General features: G+C 59.1%; 2 protein-coding genes across 7 annotated transcripts; one reads left to right on the top strand and one right to left on the bottom strand.

The window, feature by feature from the left end:
- Window positions 1-585: 585 nt before the first annotated feature.
- Window positions 586-12538, top strand: R3HCC1L (R3H domain and coiled-coil containing 1 like). 5 transcript variants are annotated; one of them, XM_027711000.2, is made up of 7 exons: window positions 586-617; window positions 6091-7523; window positions 11046-11221; window positions 11336-11406; window positions 11520-11615; window positions 11780-11920; window positions 12098-12538. In XM_027711000.2, the coding sequence occupies exons 2-7, from the start codon at window positions 6105-6107 to the stop codon at window positions 12151-12153; spliced, it is 1959 nt and encodes a 652-aa protein (XP_027566801.2). In that variant the 5' UTR covers window positions 586-617; window positions 6091-6104; the 3' UTR covers window positions 12154-12538. The 5 variants fall into 5 exon arrangements, with proteins under 5 accessions (XP_027566801.2, XP_027566803.2, XP_027566802.2 ...); XM_027711002.2 differs by having other exon boundaries at window positions 597-617; window positions 6095-7523; XM_027711001.2 differs by having other exon boundaries at window positions 614-691.
- Window positions 12539-14089: 1551 nt separating this feature from the next.
- Window positions 14090-19949, bottom strand: LOXL4 (lysyl oxidase like 4). Of its 2 annotated transcripts, XM_027710836.2 has the most exons (15): window positions 19877-19949; window positions 19052-19347; window positions 18737-18915; window positions 18374-18585; window positions 17795-17833; window positions 17450-17672; window positions 17125-17308; window positions 16720-16874; window positions 16266-16433; window positions 15902-16064; window positions 15536-15779; window positions 15179-15294; window positions 14947-15083; window positions 14641-14752; window positions 14090-14524 (listed from the first exon to the last, which is right to left on the bottom strand). In XM_027710836.2, the coding sequence occupies exons 2-15, from the start codon at window positions 19323-19325 to the stop codon at window positions 14454-14456; spliced, it is 2277 nt and encodes a 758-aa protein (XP_027566637.2). In that variant the 5' UTR covers window positions 19326-19347; window positions 19877-19949; the 3' UTR covers window positions 14090-14453. The 2 variants fall into 2 exon arrangements, with proteins under 2 accessions (XP_027566637.2, XP_039235108.1); XM_039379174.1 differs by lacking the exons at window positions 15902-16064; window positions 16720-16874; window positions 17125-17308; ... (4 more) ...; window positions 19052-19347; window positions 19877-19949 and having other exon boundaries at window positions 16266-16300.

Genomic DNA, 19949 nt, shown 5'->3' with positions numbered 1-19949 from the left:
TCCACACCATGAGGCTGGCTGGGAAACAGTTGGTTGGGAATTGCATCGGAGAGCTTCGGCTCCCCAGGAAGCAGGTCCTGGAGTAGGGAGCGGGCAAAGACACCCCGTCCATCAGCCAAACAAACCAGGGCGGCTGCACCAGCTTGCCCAAAGCTTCCGTAGCCCGGTGTCCCCACGTCTGCCGACCTGCCAGCCCCCGCCACAGGGAGCACCGCCGCTCCCGCCCAGCGTGCGACATTAAACGGTAACGGGAGACCCACGGCAGCCTCCGTGGGACCCACCCGTGTGCGGGGGCCGCTCTCCCTCCTGCAGCCCTGTGTCCACCACCCTTCCAGCCACGAGCCCCCTCCCTCCGGCTGCCGGGCGGTGCCGGGGGAGGACGGGCCGCCGCGGCACCGGGGCTGCCCGCGGGGACTCGCAGAGGACCGTGCGGGGCGGCGGCGGCCCTCGTGCTCACGGGTGCAGGGGAGGAGCGACGGCCTGGGGTGCGGGGCGGGGCGGAGCCGGTGCCGCACTACAGGTCCCGGCGCTCCCCACGGCGGGGCGGGCCCGGCGCGGCGGAAGCGGCGGCGCGGAGCGGAGCGGAGCTGAGCGGCGGGGACCCGGCGCGGCCACTGGTAACGGCGGCGGCCTGGCGGGCGGCACGGCCCGGCCCGGCGGGGCCCTCGGGACGGGGGCACTGCAGCCCGGGGTGGGCACCCTGCCATGTCCTGTACTTCTGCCCTGCTCTTTTCCGCCCTGGTGTCCCAGCCGTGATCCTTATCCCCTGTCCCAGCCCTGTCCCCCTTCCCTTCTCCCGGCCCTGTCCCCCATCCCTTCTCCCGACCCTGTCCCCCATCCCTTCTCCCGACCCTGTCCCCCATCCCTTCTCCCGACCCTGTCCCCTATCCCTTCTCCCGGCACTGTCCCCACCCCAATCCCTTCTCCCGGCCCTGTCCCCAATCCCTTCTCCTGGCCCTGTCCCCCGTCCCTTCTTCCGGCGCTGTCTCCCATCTCTTCACCCAGGCCTGAACCCCACACCCTCTCCTAGCCTTGTACCCCATCTCCTCTCCTAGCCGTGTCCCCCACGCCCTGCCCCAGCCCTGATCCCCCACCTGAAGTTGCACCTCTCCCACTCCACTGGCTGGCGGCCCCTGACGTACCCAGATAACATGGCACTTGTCAGACCCCGTAACTCTCCCCAGTGTGCAGAGTCCCAGGGCGATGCCGGCAGTGTTCAGCCCTTGAGTGCAGGGCTGTTGCACGTATCCCTGGGTGCTTAGTGTGCCAGGCTCCCATGCCTTATAAAACACGTCTGGTGCTCACAGGTGCTGGACACTGTTTTTCATGGCTGCTTGCCTGTCCCTGTCCCTCCATCCTTCATGCCTCATACCACCTGTGAGGCTCTGCGTGCTGCCTGCTATGGGGCTGTCACAGCCCTGGGGTGGCCCATGGCATGATGCTGGTGATCAGATTCTGCCCCTTGCGCATTTTGGGGTGGTCTTGCTTTCTGGTCTGAGTGCACTGTGTGGTTCTGGGCCTTGCTTTCCAGGCTGCTCTTACCCCCTGAGTAGTTGCTTTGGGTTATTTTACTTTCATTTTCTCAGGCTGAGTCTCGCTTTGTTTCCTGGTTACATTTCTTGGATCCTTTGAATGATGTGTCTGCTCTGGAAGGTGTTTGCAACAACTCTCTGCTCAGTTTCATCTGCACATTTAATTACAGTTCATTATTCAAGTTAAAGTTTGGGAGATGGTATAAAACGATACCCTGAACTTCAGCTAAGTTGTCTCTTGCCCAGCAATTCTTCTGAAATAGCTCCTCTGGACAAGCCAGCATATATCATCCAGAAGCCCATTGTGGTGGGTATGCAGGCTCCTTCACCTGCCGGTTTTGTTCTCCACTAGGCATAGGAACAGGATTTATCCTGTGCCTTGGTTCTGGTTTTGTTGTCCTTTCTTGCACAGAAAATTAGTGCCTGATTTGCTCTACCCATCACCAGGGCCCTGGTTTCTTCTCGGCACTGTGTATCAGCAGGTTAATAGGTTCATCTCTGCACCAGTCGTGCCGGCCAGGTGACTGTGTCTATGTGGAGATGCTGTTTTTGCTTTCCCTGCAGCTGTTTTTGCGAGGCCTCTGCCTCATTTGCATTTTTCTGGTTAAAACCAGTGATTTTTCCCTTTTGAGTCATCTTTATTTTTGAGCCATCATTAATTTTCTCTCCCTACTTGTTTATTAATAGACCTTTTCACTTTTGTGCTGATTCTGCCTGGGTATATTTGTAAAGTCCTTTGTATTCCCCTTAGTGCTCTGGCTGTTAACTCCTTTTGCTGGTTTGTTGTCCCTTTTTCCCACTGCAGCTGTGAGGGGACACTATTGACTTACAAATCATCTTCCTGTCTGGAATGTTCCCCTTTTCTTGTTCCAGGTATCTCCTAAGAGCATCTGTTCCAGGTATCTCCTAAGAGTATTGCAAATGAAAGGCATGATTTAAATCTCTCTTTCTCAGCACCTTTGACACTTTTGCCACCTCCTCAATGTTTGGTGTGGCTGCTGGAGAGCATCTTTCTCCTGGCAACAGGGGACAGGGACGTCTTAAATCCTACAGGGCTGTGGGCAGACGTTGGATGGGATGCAACTCTTGAAGCGCTTTGCTTTGCCTCATAACAGCGGCTCTGTGTTCTTGCCTTTGCTCTGTATTCATTTCCTTCCATGGCCCCATCACCTGCTGTTGAGCTGGGTGACCTGGGCTGGAGCTCTGCTGAGAGCAGGAGAGGTGCAGGGTAGCCAGAATCTCTGACAATCCTTACCTGGGCTACCATATGCTGGTGTTGGTGCAGTAGATGAGTGTGCCATGGCACGTGCCTGGCATGGGATGAGCTCTGCAAGCGGCAGGTTCCCCAGCGGAGCTGTTTAGACTCTCCTTGTACCTACCTTTTTATTAATCTTGTTATTATAGTTATTTTTTTCCCCTTCAAAGAGCCCAATCTGCTGCAGGCTGTAAAGAGTGACATTGTGGTGCACGAGCTGCATGCCAAGGCTGCATGAGGTCTCCCAAGGCTCCTGATCTCCCAGTATTGCCATCCCTGTTCACTATCAGGCTTTAAGGTTATCTACTCTATCGATGGGAATATGGATTGAGTGGAATTAGAAACCTCGAAGGCTAAAAATACAGCTCCCTGCCAGGAAATGCGGCAGCCTGCTGAGAGGGTGCTGCGTGGCACCGAAACTTCTCCGGGAACTGGCATGCTCCACGTGAGCACCACAGCCCAGCATCTGTGCCTGTTCCCAGGTTGCCTGAGCAGGACTGTGGCCAGCATCCCTGCCTACAGCAGGAGAAGGTGGCAGGACCCCTGGCTTTGCTGTCGGAGCTGCAATGTAGGTGTCTTCACGTGCCAGGCAGGGATGCAGATGATGGAGGAATTCAGCAGTGCGCTCTGCATTGGGAAGCAGGGTCTGTGACGTAGCCAACCCTGTCTTGCTCTTGTTTGTGGGGCCCTTCCCTGGACGGATAGAGAAATCAGGGAGAAAACGCTGCCCGTATGTGCTGCAGATGGTTGCTAGAGGAGAAACTCAGGCTGGCACATCGACCAGGCAGCTCGCTGAGACCTCACAAACAGTGCCAGGAGCACAAGCTCCCCACGAGCAGCGTGAGCAGTGTGTTCCTGGGAACAGTGTGAGGGAAGCCTGTACCTGCAGGGAGCTCTGGCTGCTGCCTCGCTGATGCTCCAGCATCCTCCTGGCCATGCCAGGCTATGTTGTGCTGGGCTGGTGGGCTTTATGTGCCAGGCAGCTGGGCAGCACTCCCATCACCACTTTTACCATGGTACCATGGCCTTTCCCTGCTTGCTGCCACAATGCGGATCTGTTTTGCTAGTTGACTTCGTAAAGCAGGACAGCACCTGGGGCAGCCCAGGCCTTTTTGGGGACGTGCTGCCCATTGTTGCCTGAGTTTGCAGGGCAAGCTTGGTCCCAGACTTTGGAAGTGGGAGGATTGCCCTGCCCAGTGTAGTGTGAATGAGACCCAAAGCCAGGGCCATTGCTCTGCCTCCCAGAGCATGAAATATGTCGGTGCCGACCCGTGGCTGTGGCATCGATGAAGTGTGTAATAGGCTGGGGGCAGGAGCTGTGCTGCCCTGTGGGGAAAAAACAAAGTGCTGCAGCATCCCTGCTGGTGTGGGTCATCTACCACCTTGACGTGTGTCTTCCCAGGCTGTGGGAAGTGGCTCTTCCCCAGCAGTGTGCGGCAGGCAGAGATGTGCGGGGAGAGGATGTGCGGGGAGAGGATGCTCCCAGCACCAGCCGTCTGGCTAATGCTGCACCATCTGCTTTGGAGGGTGAGGCAAGGTGAATGGCAAGCTTTCGAGGAGCCCATAAATCCTGTGTGCAAAGGCTCTTCTTGGAGGTGACATGGGATGTGTGTGGAGTAGTGCTGCTCCTGGTTGTTTCCAGTGCTGGAAATTCTTGGGAAGCAGAGCCTGAAGAGATCACTGGTGCCCCCAAAGCATTTGATGATGTGCCTGGGAAACATCCTTTAGCAGAACATGCTTCAGTGTAGTTGGAAGCTCTCTGTGGTTGGAAATGGCGATGCTGGGGGGGCTTCCAGTGCCCCCTCCCCTCTGGCATCCAGACTGCCATTCGGTGAGAAAATGTATAATGCCTTGGTGTTGAAAAATTACTAATCCAGCCCTTGGAAGGTTTGTAGGATATGTTCCTTGCGGTCGATAAAGATAAAGGGGATCGTTCTGCCAGCAAAATTAGTGTATCAAAGAGGGGGAAAAAAATGACAAGAGCTGCGGAGACAGAAAAATGATTGGGGCAGCCCTGGGATGGTGCCCAGCATCACCGCGGCGCCCGTGCCTGCACCTCGTGTTCCGGCCCACCTCCGCGGCACGAGGTGCAGGCACAGATGCCGCGGTCATGCCGGGGGGTACTGCCCTGCTCGGGCTTTTCCAGCGGTTTCCAGAGAGCCATGAGAGGCTCATCCGTCATGCCAAGGCAGCCGTCTGTCTGTCCATCAGGAAGAGGGGATGATGCCGTGTGGCATGGGCAGCCTCAGCCACTTTCCAGCCAGTGGTTGGCCTCCCGTCTCCTTCCTGGCACCGCTGCTGGCTCTTGGTGAGGGGCCACGAAGAGCATTCGCGCCTTGGTCAGGGGCTCCGTGGAGGGGAGGCTAATGCACCGGAGGTGCCTCGGAAATGAGAGCCTTGGATGGGTTCCTGGCCCTATTGATCTGCCGGCAGTTTATGCATCCTGACATTCATAATCTCGGTCGGCGCTGATGGTCCAGATTAATGGGCCCAGGGGCTGTCCATCCGTCACTTCACATTAATTACTGAAGAGGTGTTTTTCCAGTGATTTACCTGACAGTGGCCCGTGATGAATCCCCCTAAACGGAGTGGGCAGTGATTAATCATGGGGCCCCGGCCCAGCCCCACTCTGCCTTCCCCTCAACCACAGTGCAGCCCCCAGCACCATCCGTCTCCATAAACCCTGTCTGATGCATATTTATAGGGGCAGGGAGGCCTGGCCGCTTGTGGTGTGCCTGCTTCTGCCAAAGATGATGAAAAATAAATCTCTGTCTGGATGGGGCAGCAGGTGAGCAGGGCTGCAGTGTGCCAGGGTGGCAGCCGTGGTCCCACACCAGAGTATCCCTGGGCTGGGGTTTGGTTTCTGGTATTCTGTGGCTGCCGCTGGCTTCTCTGTGGTTTTTGATGCATGAGTAGTGCATGATCTCTTTGTTCTGCTTTGGGTGCAGATGTGGGCTCTTTGGGCTGGAGCGTCCCAGGTAGCAGCTGCCAGAGGAGGGCAGGTGCCCCAGTGATGCTGACAGGGTTTCCCTACTTCCCCCAAGCCTGACACACCCCACCAAGGCTGTAGGGGGTGTATAGGGCTGTGGCGTGCTCCGGGTGCCAAACCCCCTTTGCAGATAAGCTACCGTGGGGCAGCGTTAGGGCTTCACAATCCATCACTGTGTGCAGCTGCTGGGGGAGCAAAGGGTGGGTGCTGGGCTGGGACCCCAACTCTGACCCAGGCAGGGGCTGCTCACTGTGTACTCTGCTGTGGGGCTGCTGGGACATGGGCAGGGCAGTGACGCTGTCTCTCCTTGGCAGGCAGTGGTGGCACCATGCAGCAGGAGGCGGAGGGCAGCCGGCCGCGCCGCAGGAAGCCTGACATGGCCCTCTATGTGCCCAAAGCGCGGCGGGAGAGAGAGGCACAAGCAGCGGGCAGTGCACTGGTCTGGCACCACCAGGAGCCTGCGAACCACCGCCTGGCACAGGACTCTTGCCAGGGCAGTGGCAAGGGGCAGAGGCGAAGCCCCCGTTCCACAACACAGTCAGGCAGAGTGGTAAGGAGGGAGAGCAAGGTGGATGCTGCCCTGAAGGAGCTGCAGGCAACCTCTGACAGGCAGTGCCAGAGGGAGGGAGGCAACTGCCCCATTGCACTGGAGAGCCTGGAGGCATCACCCCATACGTGTGAGCCATGCCCAGATCCAACTGTTGCCCAGCCCTGGGACGGTCAGGACAAAGCATCCCATGATGAAGGATTCAGAGAGCTCAGCCGTGGCCACCAGATGACAAGGACTGAGCCTGACCCTCCATCCCCACCAACTGCCCAGGCTGGGGCCATGAAGGCTACCCCCAAGCCTGGGGATGACCTCACTAGCCCAACACCCACTACTAGCCCAACACTGGTTTGTCAGACAGGACTGAGTGGCATGTTGGAGCACCTGGGGGACAGCACCCCAGATCCAGCTGGGGACCTCTCCCAGAGCCTGAAAAAGGCTGTTTTTCAGTCAGCAGGAGTGGGCAAACAGGGCAGTGTGCCCAGGCTGGCAAGGGAGGCAGTGGCTCTGAAAGCCCAGAAGGAGGAGAGGGAGAAGGAGGGTTCTCTTCTGGCAGGGCAGAGCGAGGGCTGTGCCACTGGGGTGTTAGAGGAGGGGGCAAGATGGGGAGGCATGGTTGAGCTTGCCGGAGAGAGCATCTTGTGTGCACCAGGAGCCAGCTGTGAACCTGTGTTCCTGAGGGGTAGCACAGGTGATGTGCCAGTACTCCCAGGGGAGAGCACCCCAGGGCAGGGCATGGGCAGCCCGTCCCAGCTCCTGCCTGTCACAGAGGAGAGCACTACTGGTACCGGGAGACCCAGTGGGGAGCGTGATCTGGTGGCTGCTGCCGAGGAATTGGGCAGCACTTGTGCCTGCACAGACAGCAGCGCTGGGGCTGAGAGCAGCCCAGGGAAGGGAGCACCCCTGGAGAACTGTGAGCCCCCACCACCCCTGGAGCTGCTATGCCGTGGCGTGGAGGAGCTCTTGCCGGCGTCCTGGGCCAAGGAGCTGGCAGGGACGCATGAGGATGTCGGCTCACTGCAGAAGCACCAGTGCACCCAGGAGAAGGAAGAGAGAGGTCTCCACAGCAGCTCCCCAAAGGAAGGACAGACCAGTGCCAGTGCTGGAACCCTGAGCCAGGCTAGCCCGGGTGCTGAGGAGAGCTGGGATGTGCTGTTCAACGATGATGGGGACTGCCTGGACCCACGCCTACTGGAGGAGGTACTTCCTGCAAGCCAATGTTTGTGGGGATTTGCAGGGATGGTGACTGCTGCCCACTGAGATCTGGGGGTTGTCTGTTCCTGTGTTCTCTGGGGTGAGTGCAGGGGTGGGCGGGCTGTATCCAGGGCATGCAGTCAGCCTGGCTGTGCTGCCTGCTGTCACTGCCAGCCATTCCCGAGGGCATGAGCTGCCTGAGCTGCTGCCAAAACACCTGGGACCTCCACCTTGCCCCCTGGCTGGTTCTCATCCCATCCTGCAGTGCTGGTGAAGGCTGAGGAGATTGTCTCTCTATAGTACTTAAAGTGCAGTAAAACCTGCTTGAGTGCCGTAAACTGCAACTGCACCCTGATGAAACTAGGGTTGGTGATAAAGAAATGAGCTCCCACTGAAACAGCAATGGGATGTTTCCTTGAAACTATGGCTTCTTAATCATCTGTGGCTCATTACCATTCCCTCCTGCACGCATGCAGCTGAATTTACTACAGTTGGCTGCTTAGCACCAGCACCCACACCATTTTCCTGCCATTCATGAAGAAAGCTCAGCTTCTGCAATGAGGCTGGATATCCCTTATTGCATTTTAAATCAATAGTGTCAAACTGGTAATTTTCTGAATGACATTAATGTACCTGAAGTAACAAACAGTGCTAATATTGTTACAGCCAGCGTCTGTCTACCCTGGGCTGGAAGCAGGGTATGAAGTGGTGGGTTCTGCCTCCATAACAGCATCTGTGAAGGGATGTGATTGACTCAAGAGCATCCTTACTAGGGGACACTGATACCCATCTTGTCCTGAAGGCCTTACTTGGGCTGGTGTGCCCTCTCTGAGCCTGGCGTAGTGCTGAGATGGTGTGTGGGCCACACAGGGCTTACCTTGGGGGAACGTGGAAGGGCATTGGGTACTCCCATCCTTGCCTGGCTGTGCTCCCCTCAGCTGTGGTCCCCCACCCTCCAGGTGGGATGCTCTGATGCATTGCTGCTCTGATGGAAGCACGTGGTGCTGGCTTTGTGTGGGCTGGTGCCATAGACATGGCTTTGTCCTGGGAGTAGGAAGGTCATGGACGGTCTGTGTTATGGTGCAGCTGAAGGATGCTGTGGACAAGATTGTGTTGCGCAGTACTTCAAGGAGTATCCGTATTAGCTCCCCCATGCACAAGCTCTGAGCCAAGTTTGAGCTTTCCAGGGAGCTTCCCAAAATGGGTGAAAAAGAACCTGAAATAGGGATTTATCAATTAAAAGTTGCCATCTTTGTCCCCTGCCGATTCCAATGTGGAGTTTGGTGCTTCCTGAGCCCTCTGAACTCTTGGCAGGGGGATGTGACTGCTCCAGGAGGGCGCAGACTCTCAAGGAGATGGACCTGTTGTTAATTAACAAAAAGGACGAGAAAATTAGTAGTGTCTTCCTTGTAACCAAATCCTTATGCGATGCAGATAGCCAGCAGAGAGCAAGATTTATGACGTTCTGTGTGGAGGAGAGATTTCTGATAGCGGGCAGCTCTTTAATCTAGCAGGAAAAAAATACCACAGTGAGTGCCATTGGCTGGAAGCTGAAACCAGGCAAATTCAGAGCAGAAATCAGTTTGAACACAGAGAGTAATTAAGTACCACGACCATTTCTTTGCAGGCTCAGTGGACTCTCCATCAGCCAGTGTGGCATGGTGGGGGCTGTGGTGCATGTGTGCCAGGGACTGTGGTGTAAGGGAGCAGCCACCAACCCCTCTAACATGCTCTGGCAAGAGTGCATCTTTAGAGAGCAGCGAGATGTGATGGACAGTCTTCATTTTCCCTGTCATCTGTCTGCCCATCCGTCAGTGAACCTTTCCAGGATGCCTGTCAGGACCAGGGGCTGTACCCTGGTTCCCACTCACTGCCCTGCCCCATGGCTGGGGAGCTGCAGGCGTGCTGCATGCTGGGGCTGGCAGCACCAGGGGACCTGTTGAACCTTGCCTGCCACGTGGCTGAGCCCTGCTGCCTGATGGCTCCTGTCCTTGCTGCCCGGCCACACTTGGTGATTTGTGAAGGTCAAGGACTGCTCTGACACTTTGTGCTCTTGCTCTCTAATCATCTTCCCAGTGCCTGGCACTACCCGAGTGCTCTGCTCCCTCAAGCGGCACTGCAGGGCTTCATCCTGCCAGGGAATGGCTCCCTCGCCTACCCCGAGCAGGCACAGGGCGCCTGGCGAGTGTGCTGCTCCACACGGGGGTGATGGTGGGGCAGGTGGCTCTTCCAGCAGTGCTGGCCTGTCCCGTGAGCTCCATAACTCAGCTCTACCCTCCACCAGCATCCAACCGTCCTGGCAGCACTCCTTCACCTGCTGTGAATCCATCTTCCCCATAAAATTGTCAGAATGAGCACTTTTTATCGACTGAGCTGGCTGGGATTTATGGACTCTAACCTTGCAGCCGTGGTGTACTCCACTATGATCGCTTAGGGGATCAGGCTGGGAACCTGGCTGAGTTATGTACCTGTTTCCTGGCACCATGCCAGCCCCACGCTCCAGGGGGACAGGGGAGCTGTCAGCACCTGTCCTGGTGTCTCCGCTGAAGCAGGGCAGTGAATCCCCTTGACAGCTGGCACAGCATGGTTTGGAGAGCAGGGGTGCAGCAAGCGATGCAGGATGGCCCACTGGGCAGGAGATGGTGCGGGGTGGCCTACCGGCACCGGTGCTGTGGGACAGAGGGAAATAGAGGCTGGATCCATCCCTGTATTATGGCAGTGGGAAGCTGCTGCTCCTGTTTTAAAATGAAGGATGAAAAATGGACAAGGTAGAAAAGTGCTACAGCCATCATCTTTTAGGGCTGGAGAAAGTGCCCCATTGTGAGATGCTACAGGCACACAACCCATTTAGCTTATCAAGAAGAAGATTGAGAAGGGACTTGATAACATTAGCAAATGCTGTCATAGGGAGGGGACCAGAGACTGAGGGTTCTTTAATCCAGTAGAGAGGCAGAACACTGCCTGGTGGAAAGTGAAGTCAGACAAATTCAAATGAGAAATAAGCGTAAATTTTTAGCTGCACAGGTGATTAACCACCAGAACTTGCTCTTTAGGGGAGTGCTGACTTTTTCATCTTGGCATCTGGGGTGCTGATGGGCTGCTCCATGCAGCCAGGGCATGCTAAACCTGGTACTTCCATGTGTCAGGAAGACATCAGTCTTTCCTCCTGGCATTGGTGTCCTGCTCCTTGTTCTTCCCTAAAAGTATTTCAGGTCATCACATCACTGTGGAAGGAGGGGTGTGCTTGGAAGTGCATGCACTGTTTCACTCCTGCCGTTCCTACTGTGCCCCCGGCAGGGCCGCAGAGCGTGGCAAGTGAAGGGATGCTGGTAATGGGAAAAGCAAGTGCATGGCGTGAGAATGCCAGTCAATAACTCCTAATTCTCAGTGCCATGAATCCATCTGCAGCGCTGGGATGGGGTGCAGGGGGCTGGGCCACTTTCTGGGGAGTGCTTGCCATGGATTGGGAACTGCTGTGGGGTAGGCAGGCATGGGTTGCTCAGTGCTGTGTCTTTCCTACCACTGCAGCTCTCAGGGGGTGAGAAGCACCAGGAGAGCCTGCAGTCACCCCGCTTCGACTACTACAGGGCTGAACCCTCTGCTCCGGACATCAGTGATGATGAGCTGCCCCACGTCATCGAGATCTACGATTTCCCCTCGGATTTCTGCACTGAGGACCTAATGCGTGTCTTCTGCAGCTATCAGTGAGTCTGCCAGCAATGCTGTGTCTCCGGTGCTGGGGTTCCCTGCCTGGGCTGTGCTCCAGACCCCCACTCACCAGGTGCCAATGCCTTGCTAACCTTCCCTCTCTTTGGTAGGAAAAAAGGCTTTGATATTAAATGGGTGGATGATACACATGCCCTGGGCGTCTTCTCCAGCCCCATAACAGGTACTGCTCCTGGTTTGGCTGGGTATGGGCAGAGGGGAGGCATCCTTCTCCTGTGGCTGGATCCTGGGCATAGGACTGACCCTGCACCTGAACTTGCTGCTCTCTCCCTGCAGCACGTGATGCCCTCAGCACCAAGCACCTGATGGTGAAGACGCGTCCGCTCTCCCAGGGCACCCGTGCCTCTAAAGCCAAAGCCAGGGCATATGCTGGTGAGTGATGCTGCCCTGTGCTGGCTTGTGTCATCGTGCTTGTGCTGCAACATCATCCTGACAACTGGGGAGGGACAGGGCAGCCAGCACGGCTCTGTGACCATGCCAGCTGTTCTGTCCCTCCCAGGATTCCCCACTGATGTCCCCCATCTTCACTTTCACAGAGTACCTGCAGCCAGCCAAGGAGCGCCCTGAAACATCAGCTGTCCTGGCCAGGCGGCTGGTGATCGGTGCCTTGGGGGTACGCAGCAACCAGACTCCAGCCCAGCGAGATGCAGAGCGGAGGAAGCTGCAAGAAGCTCAAGGTGAGTTTTGGATGCCTGGAGGGACTACAGTATGGGGAGACCCTCCTTGTGAATACCCCTTCTCACAGGGTGCTGGATGGGAAGGAGTCCACCCAGGGTGGACTCCAACCACCTCCACGAGGAAGTGTGTGGCTGTGGGCTGATGGGGACATGGTGTTGACCTTTTTGTCTCTGCAGAGAGGAAGCGCCTGGAAAACAAGCAGCGGGAGGATGCCTGGGAGGGCCGAGACTGAGCCAGGAGGCTGCACTTTCAACCCCACTGGAAACCCCCCTGGGGTGCCTGGACCCCTCTCTGTAGGCAGGCAGGGCACTCTGCATCTCAGAGCTGGGACAGATACTGCACCACATCCAAAAGCACTGGGCAGCTCCACCGAAAGGGCTGAGCGGGACGCATGCGGGACTGTTGCTGTGGGGATGCTGTTGCCGTCAGGCATCACTGCCCACCCTACCCCAGGCAGGACCCCCAGGGCTGCCAGCTGCAGCGGGAGCAGCAGGGGGTGCAGGGAACTCATCAGAGAGCAGGGGGGCTGTGTGGGGCGGCCCTGGCCACCTGGCAGGGCCTTGCAAATGAGAGTTTCTCTACTTTATTTTGCTAATAAATACCATATATTTTATTTGCTTGGTTGGGTGGTGGCTCCCGTTTCCTTCATACCGGGGATGGGTATGCATGCTGGGGGCGCCTGGGGATGTCCACCCCTCCCAGGTGTAGGTGTCCCCAGCGGGGAGGGGGGATGTGCAGGCAAGAGGGATCGGGCAGGGCGGCAGGCAGGAATGTGCTGGCAGGGACTCTGTTTACTTCCGCGGAGCAGCTGTGGCCCCGAACAGCAGGGCCCTTGTCAGAACACGGGCAGGGCCACGTTCCTGGCCCTGCACGGGGCTGTGATGTGGCCATGCTGCCAGCCGTGGTGGGCTGGGGGCTTCCTGCCCCGCCCCGGGGTGGAGGCCAGTGGCTGGGACCTGCCTTTGGCTCCTGTGCTTTGCATCGTCACTCAGCATCTGAAAAACAGCCCTGTGTGCCCCAGCACTCCTACCCTGTAGCCCTGCACACTCTCAGGGCCGTGACTTTGGGGCCCTTCACAGGAGGTGAGGATGATGCTTTTCTGCCACCCCTGCCAGCGGTTTGCATGTTTTTGGTTGCTGAAGGGCTCATGTGGCTGCCCCGTGTCCCCTGGCTGTCCCCCAGCTTGGCAGCAGTGGAGCTGGTCACAACCCCGTGGCAGTGGCTGCCTGCCCCTGCACTGTACAGCAGTGCTGCCAGCTGGGAGCCATCTCAGCCGCTGTTCCCGGATGCTTGTGGCTTGGCCAGTGGAAATTTCAGGGCGCAAAGCTGCTCTCATGTGGAAAACATCCTCCCCGCCATCCGGCATCCCTCAAACCCTGACCCCGGCAGTGAGCCTCTCGCCGGCATGTGCCTTGCCACGATCTCTGGCCTCAGGCCACCCCAGTGCATCACCGCTGTCCCCAGCAGCTCCTCCACGTGCAGAGGCCATCACGTGTGGGAACAGTCTGCCATGTCCTGGGCCAAGGTGGGTGCTGATAGCCCCCCACCCGGGGCTGGTGCCTGCCAGTGAGGTGAGGGATGGGCAGAGGTGTGCAAGGAGGGGGGTGGCACTGCCTGTCAGCTGGCTCGCTGGGGAACGGGCAGTACAGAGTGGGCTGGAGACATTCCCTTTTATCTGCTGTTAAAAAGATAGAAACCACAGGGGAAAGAAACACAGAGAGCAAGGGCACGATGTGCCCTGTCTCTACGCTGTGCCCAGGTACAAGGGCTTTGGGAGGCAGAGTGGCCTCACCACTGCTCCCATGGCTGGGAAGCTGCCAGAACAGTCTGGGAAAGCCCATGGTGGCTGGAGATACTGCGGCTGGTGGGCTGGCTGCTGGCCCGTGCTGCCACAGAGCTGGCTGGGGTCCTTTGCATGCACAGGGTTAGCCAGTTCAGGGCCAGGGTGCCCTGGCTGGCGGGGACCACTGGTGACAAGCCAGAGCTGCTTGATGCCAGCCCCATGCAGACAGCCAGGGGCTGGTGGCCCTGGGGGGATACTACCTGGCTAGGGACCCATTGTATAGACCAGAGTTGTTCTCAGCTGGGGACTGGCTCCATAGTCCTCATGGGAAAGAGCGCAGCGGAGAGAGTAGGGAATGATGGGGTTGATAAAGGAGTACACCTTCTCCCATAGCACAGCACCCTGCTCCCATCTCACAGCACCTTTATTGAGGACAGGACTGGTGCATGGGTGGCCAGTGACTGTCCTGAGTCTGCTGGAGCAAGGGAGGTTGGGCAGGCAGGCTGAGGTAGTTGTCCTGGGGGGCATTGGAGCTGTGGAGTACCTGGGCTGCTCTTGCAAGTCCCGCTGGCGGCACGGGACTGGGCACCCCTGGGCACTCTCCACCAGCCCCAGTGTTCATCTCCATCCTCTGCAGCAGCATCAATAAATACAAAAGTCTTCAAGTCCCTGAGCTCAGTCTGGCACTGCCGGGGCACGGGAGTTGGACTGTCCTGCAGCACTGCTGGGACCATGCCGATGCCAAGGGGTCACACGAGGTTGCTGGCCAGACGTTCTCGTCTCTCCAGGTCGCTCACCACATCAGCACCATAGGCATCACCTGGAGAAAGTGACATGGGTGGTGATGGGGGAGGAACAAGGAACCTGTGGCACTCCCCGCCCTGACACTTCTCCCACCCTGTCTTTCATGCCCTCTATGCTCCTGTCCCTCCTTACTTGTGTGGCAGCTGTGCATCCAGACACGCTGCCCATCATACTTGCACTGGCACCGCATCACATTGTTGGAGAAGTCTGACTCAGCTACTTCGTGCTTGGGGTTCACAACCACCTGAGAGGGCAAGAGGCAGGGCTGGGGGCACCTCTGCCATGCCCTGGCCAGGCAGGGCTGTGGCGCATGCACAGGGGGGTGCAGAGCTGCACCCCAATGTGCAGGGTGAGGGAGTGCTGATGGTGCCCATGTAGGGCAGCCCCCAGCCCTGAGCTCCAGTGGCTTGGTACCCCCCTGACCCTCCATTCCCATACCTGGAAGGTGTAGCTGCCTGGTGGCACATCGGTGATGTCAATCCACTGGCAGTCGATGTCATGGCGGTAGGTGTCCCAGCACCCCACGCTCACCCCTTGCTCCCCAAAGTTGGCACAGGCGAAGCGTCGCTGCAGCCCTGCAGGAGGGTAGGGAGGTGAGGGAGGGCACAGACAGAGCCCTCTTCAAGGAGCAGAATGAGGGGCTGCTGTAAGCTCTGCAGACAGCACATACCCTCGGGGCAGTTGGTGTCCTCCAGGCAAAAGCTGGCCTTGTGCCCCTCCGCCACCTTGGAACCGTTGAGAGTTAGCAGGTCATAATGGGTAAAGACCTCGATGCTGTGGAAGTGCCTGTGGGGACAGGGACTGAGTACAGGGCTGGTGCACATGTGGGCGGCCCAGCTGCCCTGCCGGGAGCAGGCAGCACCCAGGGACTCAGCAAATTACAGCCTTGAAGCCAAATAAAGCCATAATGACAGTGTTGACGTGGACACTGTTAACTACCTCGGGTGAGACAGTCTCTTGGGACCATGCCCTGCCTGGCCCTGGGAGGGGGCAGCTCCTTGCCAGCCTCTGCCCATGGGCTACTCACCGGTGGCACTGGTGCCAGGTCCAGGCATGCCGCCCCATCCTGGGTCGGAAATCAGCTCTTCCCAGGTTGTGGATCTGGGAGGAGAAGCGGAGGAGGCGGCGGAAGCCATAGGGCCACTGCATTTGGTCGGCAGAGCGGGAGAGGCAGCGCTCCTCATGGGCGCAGTACAGCAGCCCCAGGGGCCGGTCCTCCAGGTAGGCTGTCTCCTGCACCAGCTGGGCATTCATCACCAGGTCTGGGGCATCTGGCATGAAGGGAACCAGCAGGGATTGAGAAGGTGATCCCCACCCTGCATAGCTCCCCCTACTCTCCAGGAGAACAGGGGTGCCGCCTCCCAGCAGTACCCCATGGGCTCCTGCTACTCACGGGCAGTGCAGGTGACCCCTGCTGAGAAGCGTCCCCCGCCGCTGGGGCAGTGGACAGGGCCATGGCGCTGGCACTGCTGGAGGGCCAGCTCGGTGCCGGCACAGCGCACCCCGCTCATCACAACCTGGGTGGCATCGGGGCTGCCTGCCCAGTACCACGTCTCCTGAGCAGAGGAGGAGCACAGTGCTTGGACCAGTCCTCCCACCCCCTGCCAGAACCCACCTGCCTCCCTCCCTGCCATAACGCTGCCACCAGGGCTTTTTGCCCCGGCTGTCCCATCCCAGAGGCCCAGCCACCCTACGCCCACACTACCCATCCTGCAGGACCCCTGGCACTCCCGGCCCCAGGATGGGAACCCACTCACCTGGAGGGCATGGCTGGCAAAGCCCAGCCCCAGCTGCCTGCAGACCACCATGGCCTCGTTCAGCCCCCACTGTGCACCGCACACTGCACCCCACTGCAGCCGCCCCTGCACCGGCACCAGCACCTCCACTACACCTTCTTCGGGGTTACGGCCCCCAGCCAGCCGCACCTGCCAGCAGAGAAGGGCTGAGCTGGAATGTGATGCAGACCCCAGTCCCCCTCTCAGCACTGCAATGGGATAGGCAGCCCAACACATCTCCCTCAACTTCTTCCTCTTTTTCTCCCCACTTTTCCCACCAGCGCATCCTGCAGAACCCCAATGAGGTGCTGCTCTGTGTCGCCTCCATCCCCTGGGTCAACCCAGAGCTGCTCTGAGCATCCACACCAGGCACAGAGCTTGGTGAGCAAGGGCTGTGCAAAGGAGCTTTGGCTCTGGGGAAGAGACAGGGGCTCACCTGGCTCTTGAAGTCCATGTGGGGCGTGTGGCAGCGAACGGCAGCATCAGCCTTGTGCTGACACCCGCTCCGCTCGGCATCTTGGAAGCGGCACTCACCCAGGGTGCGCTCATGGCCAGTGCATTGTACATTGCTCATATGGATGGGCCCCAGACCTAAAGCAGAGGAAGGGTCAGTGCTCCCTGCTCCATGACCATCCTGGAGCAGGACCCCCCCCCCCTCCTTCCCCTGGTCTGGGCATTCCCTAAGGGAATGGGGCAGCCCATGGCAGGAGCAGACAAGGGAGCCCCATGCCAGGGCAGGCTGGAGCTGACTGAAGAACCCAGGATGCTCCAACAGGACACATTAAACCAGTGGCTTTCCCCATCATACCCCTCCAAGTCCATGCTGTGCCATCTGCCTCACCTTGTCCCATCTGGGCTCCCACCAGGGCCTGCTTCGCTGTCCCGTAGCCCAGCTGCCGGCACACCACACTGGCTGCAGTGAGGTCCCACTGCTTGTCACACACGGTGCCCCACTGCCCGTGGCGTAGCACCTCCACCCGGCCCTCGCCGGGATGGGTACCCGCTCGCAGCCGCACCAGGAGCACCTGGGCATGGGGAGCAGCTGGTCAGCACCCCCAGGACATGGCCACCCGCCTGCACAAGTGCAAATGGAGTGGCTGGGTGTGCTGCTCAGCTCTGAGACCCTCTGTCGCTGGGATGAGGTGCAGGGCTCTGCCAGGGCTCACCTTTCCTGGGGAGGTCTTGCTTTTGCTCTTGCCCTTGCCTGTGCCCTTCTGGAAGGCTGGGCTGGGGAGACAGCTGACAATGGCATGCATGCTGTGGGGGCAGGCGTGCTGGCGGGGGGCTGGTGGGGCCACCTGTATAGGGCAGCGGGCCAGGTGGGGCTCCGAGCCCTTGCACTGCACCCTGTGGACCCAGAAGCTGTTCTTCTGGCTGAGAGTCTTCAGGCTGCCGAGGGAGAGGAGCAGGGCCAGTGTCAGCTTGGGTGCCAGAGACTCGCCCCCACCCAATATCCATGCTGGGTGCCCACCCAAGGTGCCCTGCCTGCCCTTCCCAGGGCTGAGTCCTACCTGGAGTTGGAGTCCTTCAGCTTCCTATTCCAGAGCTTTCTGCGGGTACACAGAGCCAGGAGGTTGGGGGGTGTCATGCTGACACTGCACAACTGAACCTCCCCCCCACCCCATCACTCCTGCCCTCCCCAGCAGGAGCTGGAGCCATGAGGTCTTCCCACAGAATGTCAGGTTCTCTCACACTGGCGATTACCGTGCCAAGCCTGGCTGTACCATGTGTCCCAGCAGGACTGTGTGACTCCTGGCATTGGTAGGGGCTCATTATGCGTTGTATTTATAGTCCCAGTCTGAGACAGGGGTGGAGGGATTGAGAGACACTTGTCTTTCCTCTCCTTTCTCCCACACTTTGCCAGTCATATCCGGTGACCATACCCACAGTCCTCTGGATGCTGCTGAGCCCAACTCTGCCCCTTGTCAAGGCCACAAGAAGGGGACCTAGGCATGGCCAGGCACCTTGCCCACCCACACATATGTGCAGCCCTTCCCTGACGCCCCTTCCAGTCTCTTGTCCCCACAGTGTGCCCAGCCAGGCACCTGCCCCGCATGCTTAGGTGCTATGCATGTTTCCCACATCCCTACCGGTAAAAGCTGGTGTTGATCTGCTTCTCACGGGGGAAGCCCAGCATCCCACAGACCACACGGCTGTTGTTCCTGGTCCAGTTGGCATCACACACCTGCCTCCAGCGCCCGTTGTGCTTCACTTCCACAGCACCCTCCGTTACTGGCATGCTCAGCTTGGCTCGTGCCAGGATGGGCTTGAGCCGCACCTCCTCCAGGCTCAGCCCTGGCACCTGCCGCAGTGGGCACAGGGTTGGGCATGGGACTCCAGTATCGAGGGCAGGGCATACAGGATGGGGACAAGGGAAAGGGTTAGAGGGACCTGCTCCAGTCCCCCTGGTATACCCTACCGGGAACAGGGGAATTCCATGACCCCCCACTCACCTCTCTCAGGTTACCAGAGGTGGTGGCCTGGGGGGAGTTGCCAGGCAGTCGCTGTCCTGAGCACACCACACCAGCATCCTCACCATGGTGGCAGTCACTGATGCCCCAGCCATTGTGGACACACTCTGCCAAGGAGCCTTCATTGCCCCCACACCGCACGTTGTCCAGCCAGATGGGGCCTGGGGAACACAGCACCACGGGCACCATCCAGTGCATCCCGCCGGCTGCCTGCACCTACAGTCCCCAGGGCAGGTTCCCCCTCCCCACTGCCCTCCCCAGGACCCCCCACCTTTCCACTCCCCACCTGCCCCTTACCTTCCCCTTGGCCGTAGGTGGCACTATGGGTCCAGGTGATGGCTGCGGTGTAACCCAGCTGTCTGCAGGCGACGGTGGCCGCGTGGAAGTCGAAGCCGTCGTCGCAGATGGTGCCCCAGCGTCCCTGGTACAGCACCTCCAGCCGGCCCTCTCCCGCTGGCCCCCGTGGTCCCCCCAGCCGCAGCTGCACTGGGGCCAGGTCCTGCCCACTGGGGGCCACCCAGCACAGCAGCAGCACCAGAAGGATGGGACTTGTGCCAATTGGCATCACCATCGTGGTTCTGCAGGTGGGATGCCTGAGGACAGCCTGACAATGAGCCCTTGGGGCTCATGGCAGGATGGGGGTGCTCCCTGTGCCCCAGGAGTCGGGCAATGGTGTAGGGATATCATGTCCCCTTGCGCAGTGGTGACATCCCTGTCCCTGTGCCATGGGGGATGCAGGCACTAGACCCTGCCACACTTGCAGCACACCCCACCTCTGGGCTCAGCCCCAGCCCTGCACCCATCACTGCTTCACCCAACCCTGGCACAGCCCTCCCAGGAACCGACAGCCATGGGCAGCCCCATGAACATTGCCCTGTGCTCTTGTTGCTTCCTGCCTGCCCCGTGCTTCGGGACATGGGTGGGAGCCTCACAGAGCCCCCCTTTATTTCCCGCTTGGATCCTTTGCCGAACACCAGGGTCCCTCCCCTCCCCACCCTTCACACAGCTCTGTCTCCATCATCCCATCTCTTCCCCTGCATTCCCATTCAGAGCACTAGAGGGGTTGCTGACCCCCTCCAGGTGCCCAGATCTCCCCCCGCCGGGGCTACCGCCGGTACTCACCCTGGCAAGGGATGGCGGTGCAGGACTGGCAGCGATGCGGGGCAGGCGGTGGCGAGTGGACGCGACTGCTGGC

This window comes from Pipra filicauda, unplaced genomic scaffold (assembly GCF_003945595.2).
Source record: "Pipra filicauda isolate LSUMZ 115617 unplaced genomic scaffold, ASM394559v2 scaffold15_size4787011_pilon, whole genome shotgun sequence".
Classification (NCBI taxonomy): domain Eukaryota; kingdom Metazoa; phylum Chordata; class Aves; order Passeriformes; family Pipridae; genus Pipra; species Pipra filicauda.
The sequence above is the reverse complement of the archived record's forward strand: the minus strand, read 5'-3'. Positions and strand labels throughout refer to the sequence as shown.

Bases quoted from the DNA above. Each gene is read 5' to 3' on its own strand.
- LOXL4 (XM_027710836.2), bottom strand. From the start codon at position 19,325: ATGGTGATGCCAATTGGCACAAGTCCCATCCTTCTGGTGCTGCTGCTG. The intron at 17,673-17,794 runs GTAGGACTCAGC...CTCCCTCGGCAG, and splicing joins CTGAAGGACTCCAACTCCAG to CCTGAAGACTCTCAGCCAGA. The intron at 14,753-14,946 runs GTATGGGAATGG...TTGCCCTCTCAG, and splicing joins CAGGCAGCTACACCTTCCAG to GTGGTTGTGAACCCCAAGCA.
- R3HCC1L (XM_039379223.1), top strand. The intron at 7,524-11,045 runs GTACTTCCTGCA...CTACCACTGCAG, and splicing joins ACCCACGCCTACTGGAGGAG to CTCTCAGGGGGTGAGAAGCA. The intron at 11,222-11,335 runs GTGAGTCTGCCA...TCTCTTTGGTAG, and splicing joins CGTGTCTTCTGCAGCTATCA to GAAAAAAGGCTTTGATATTA.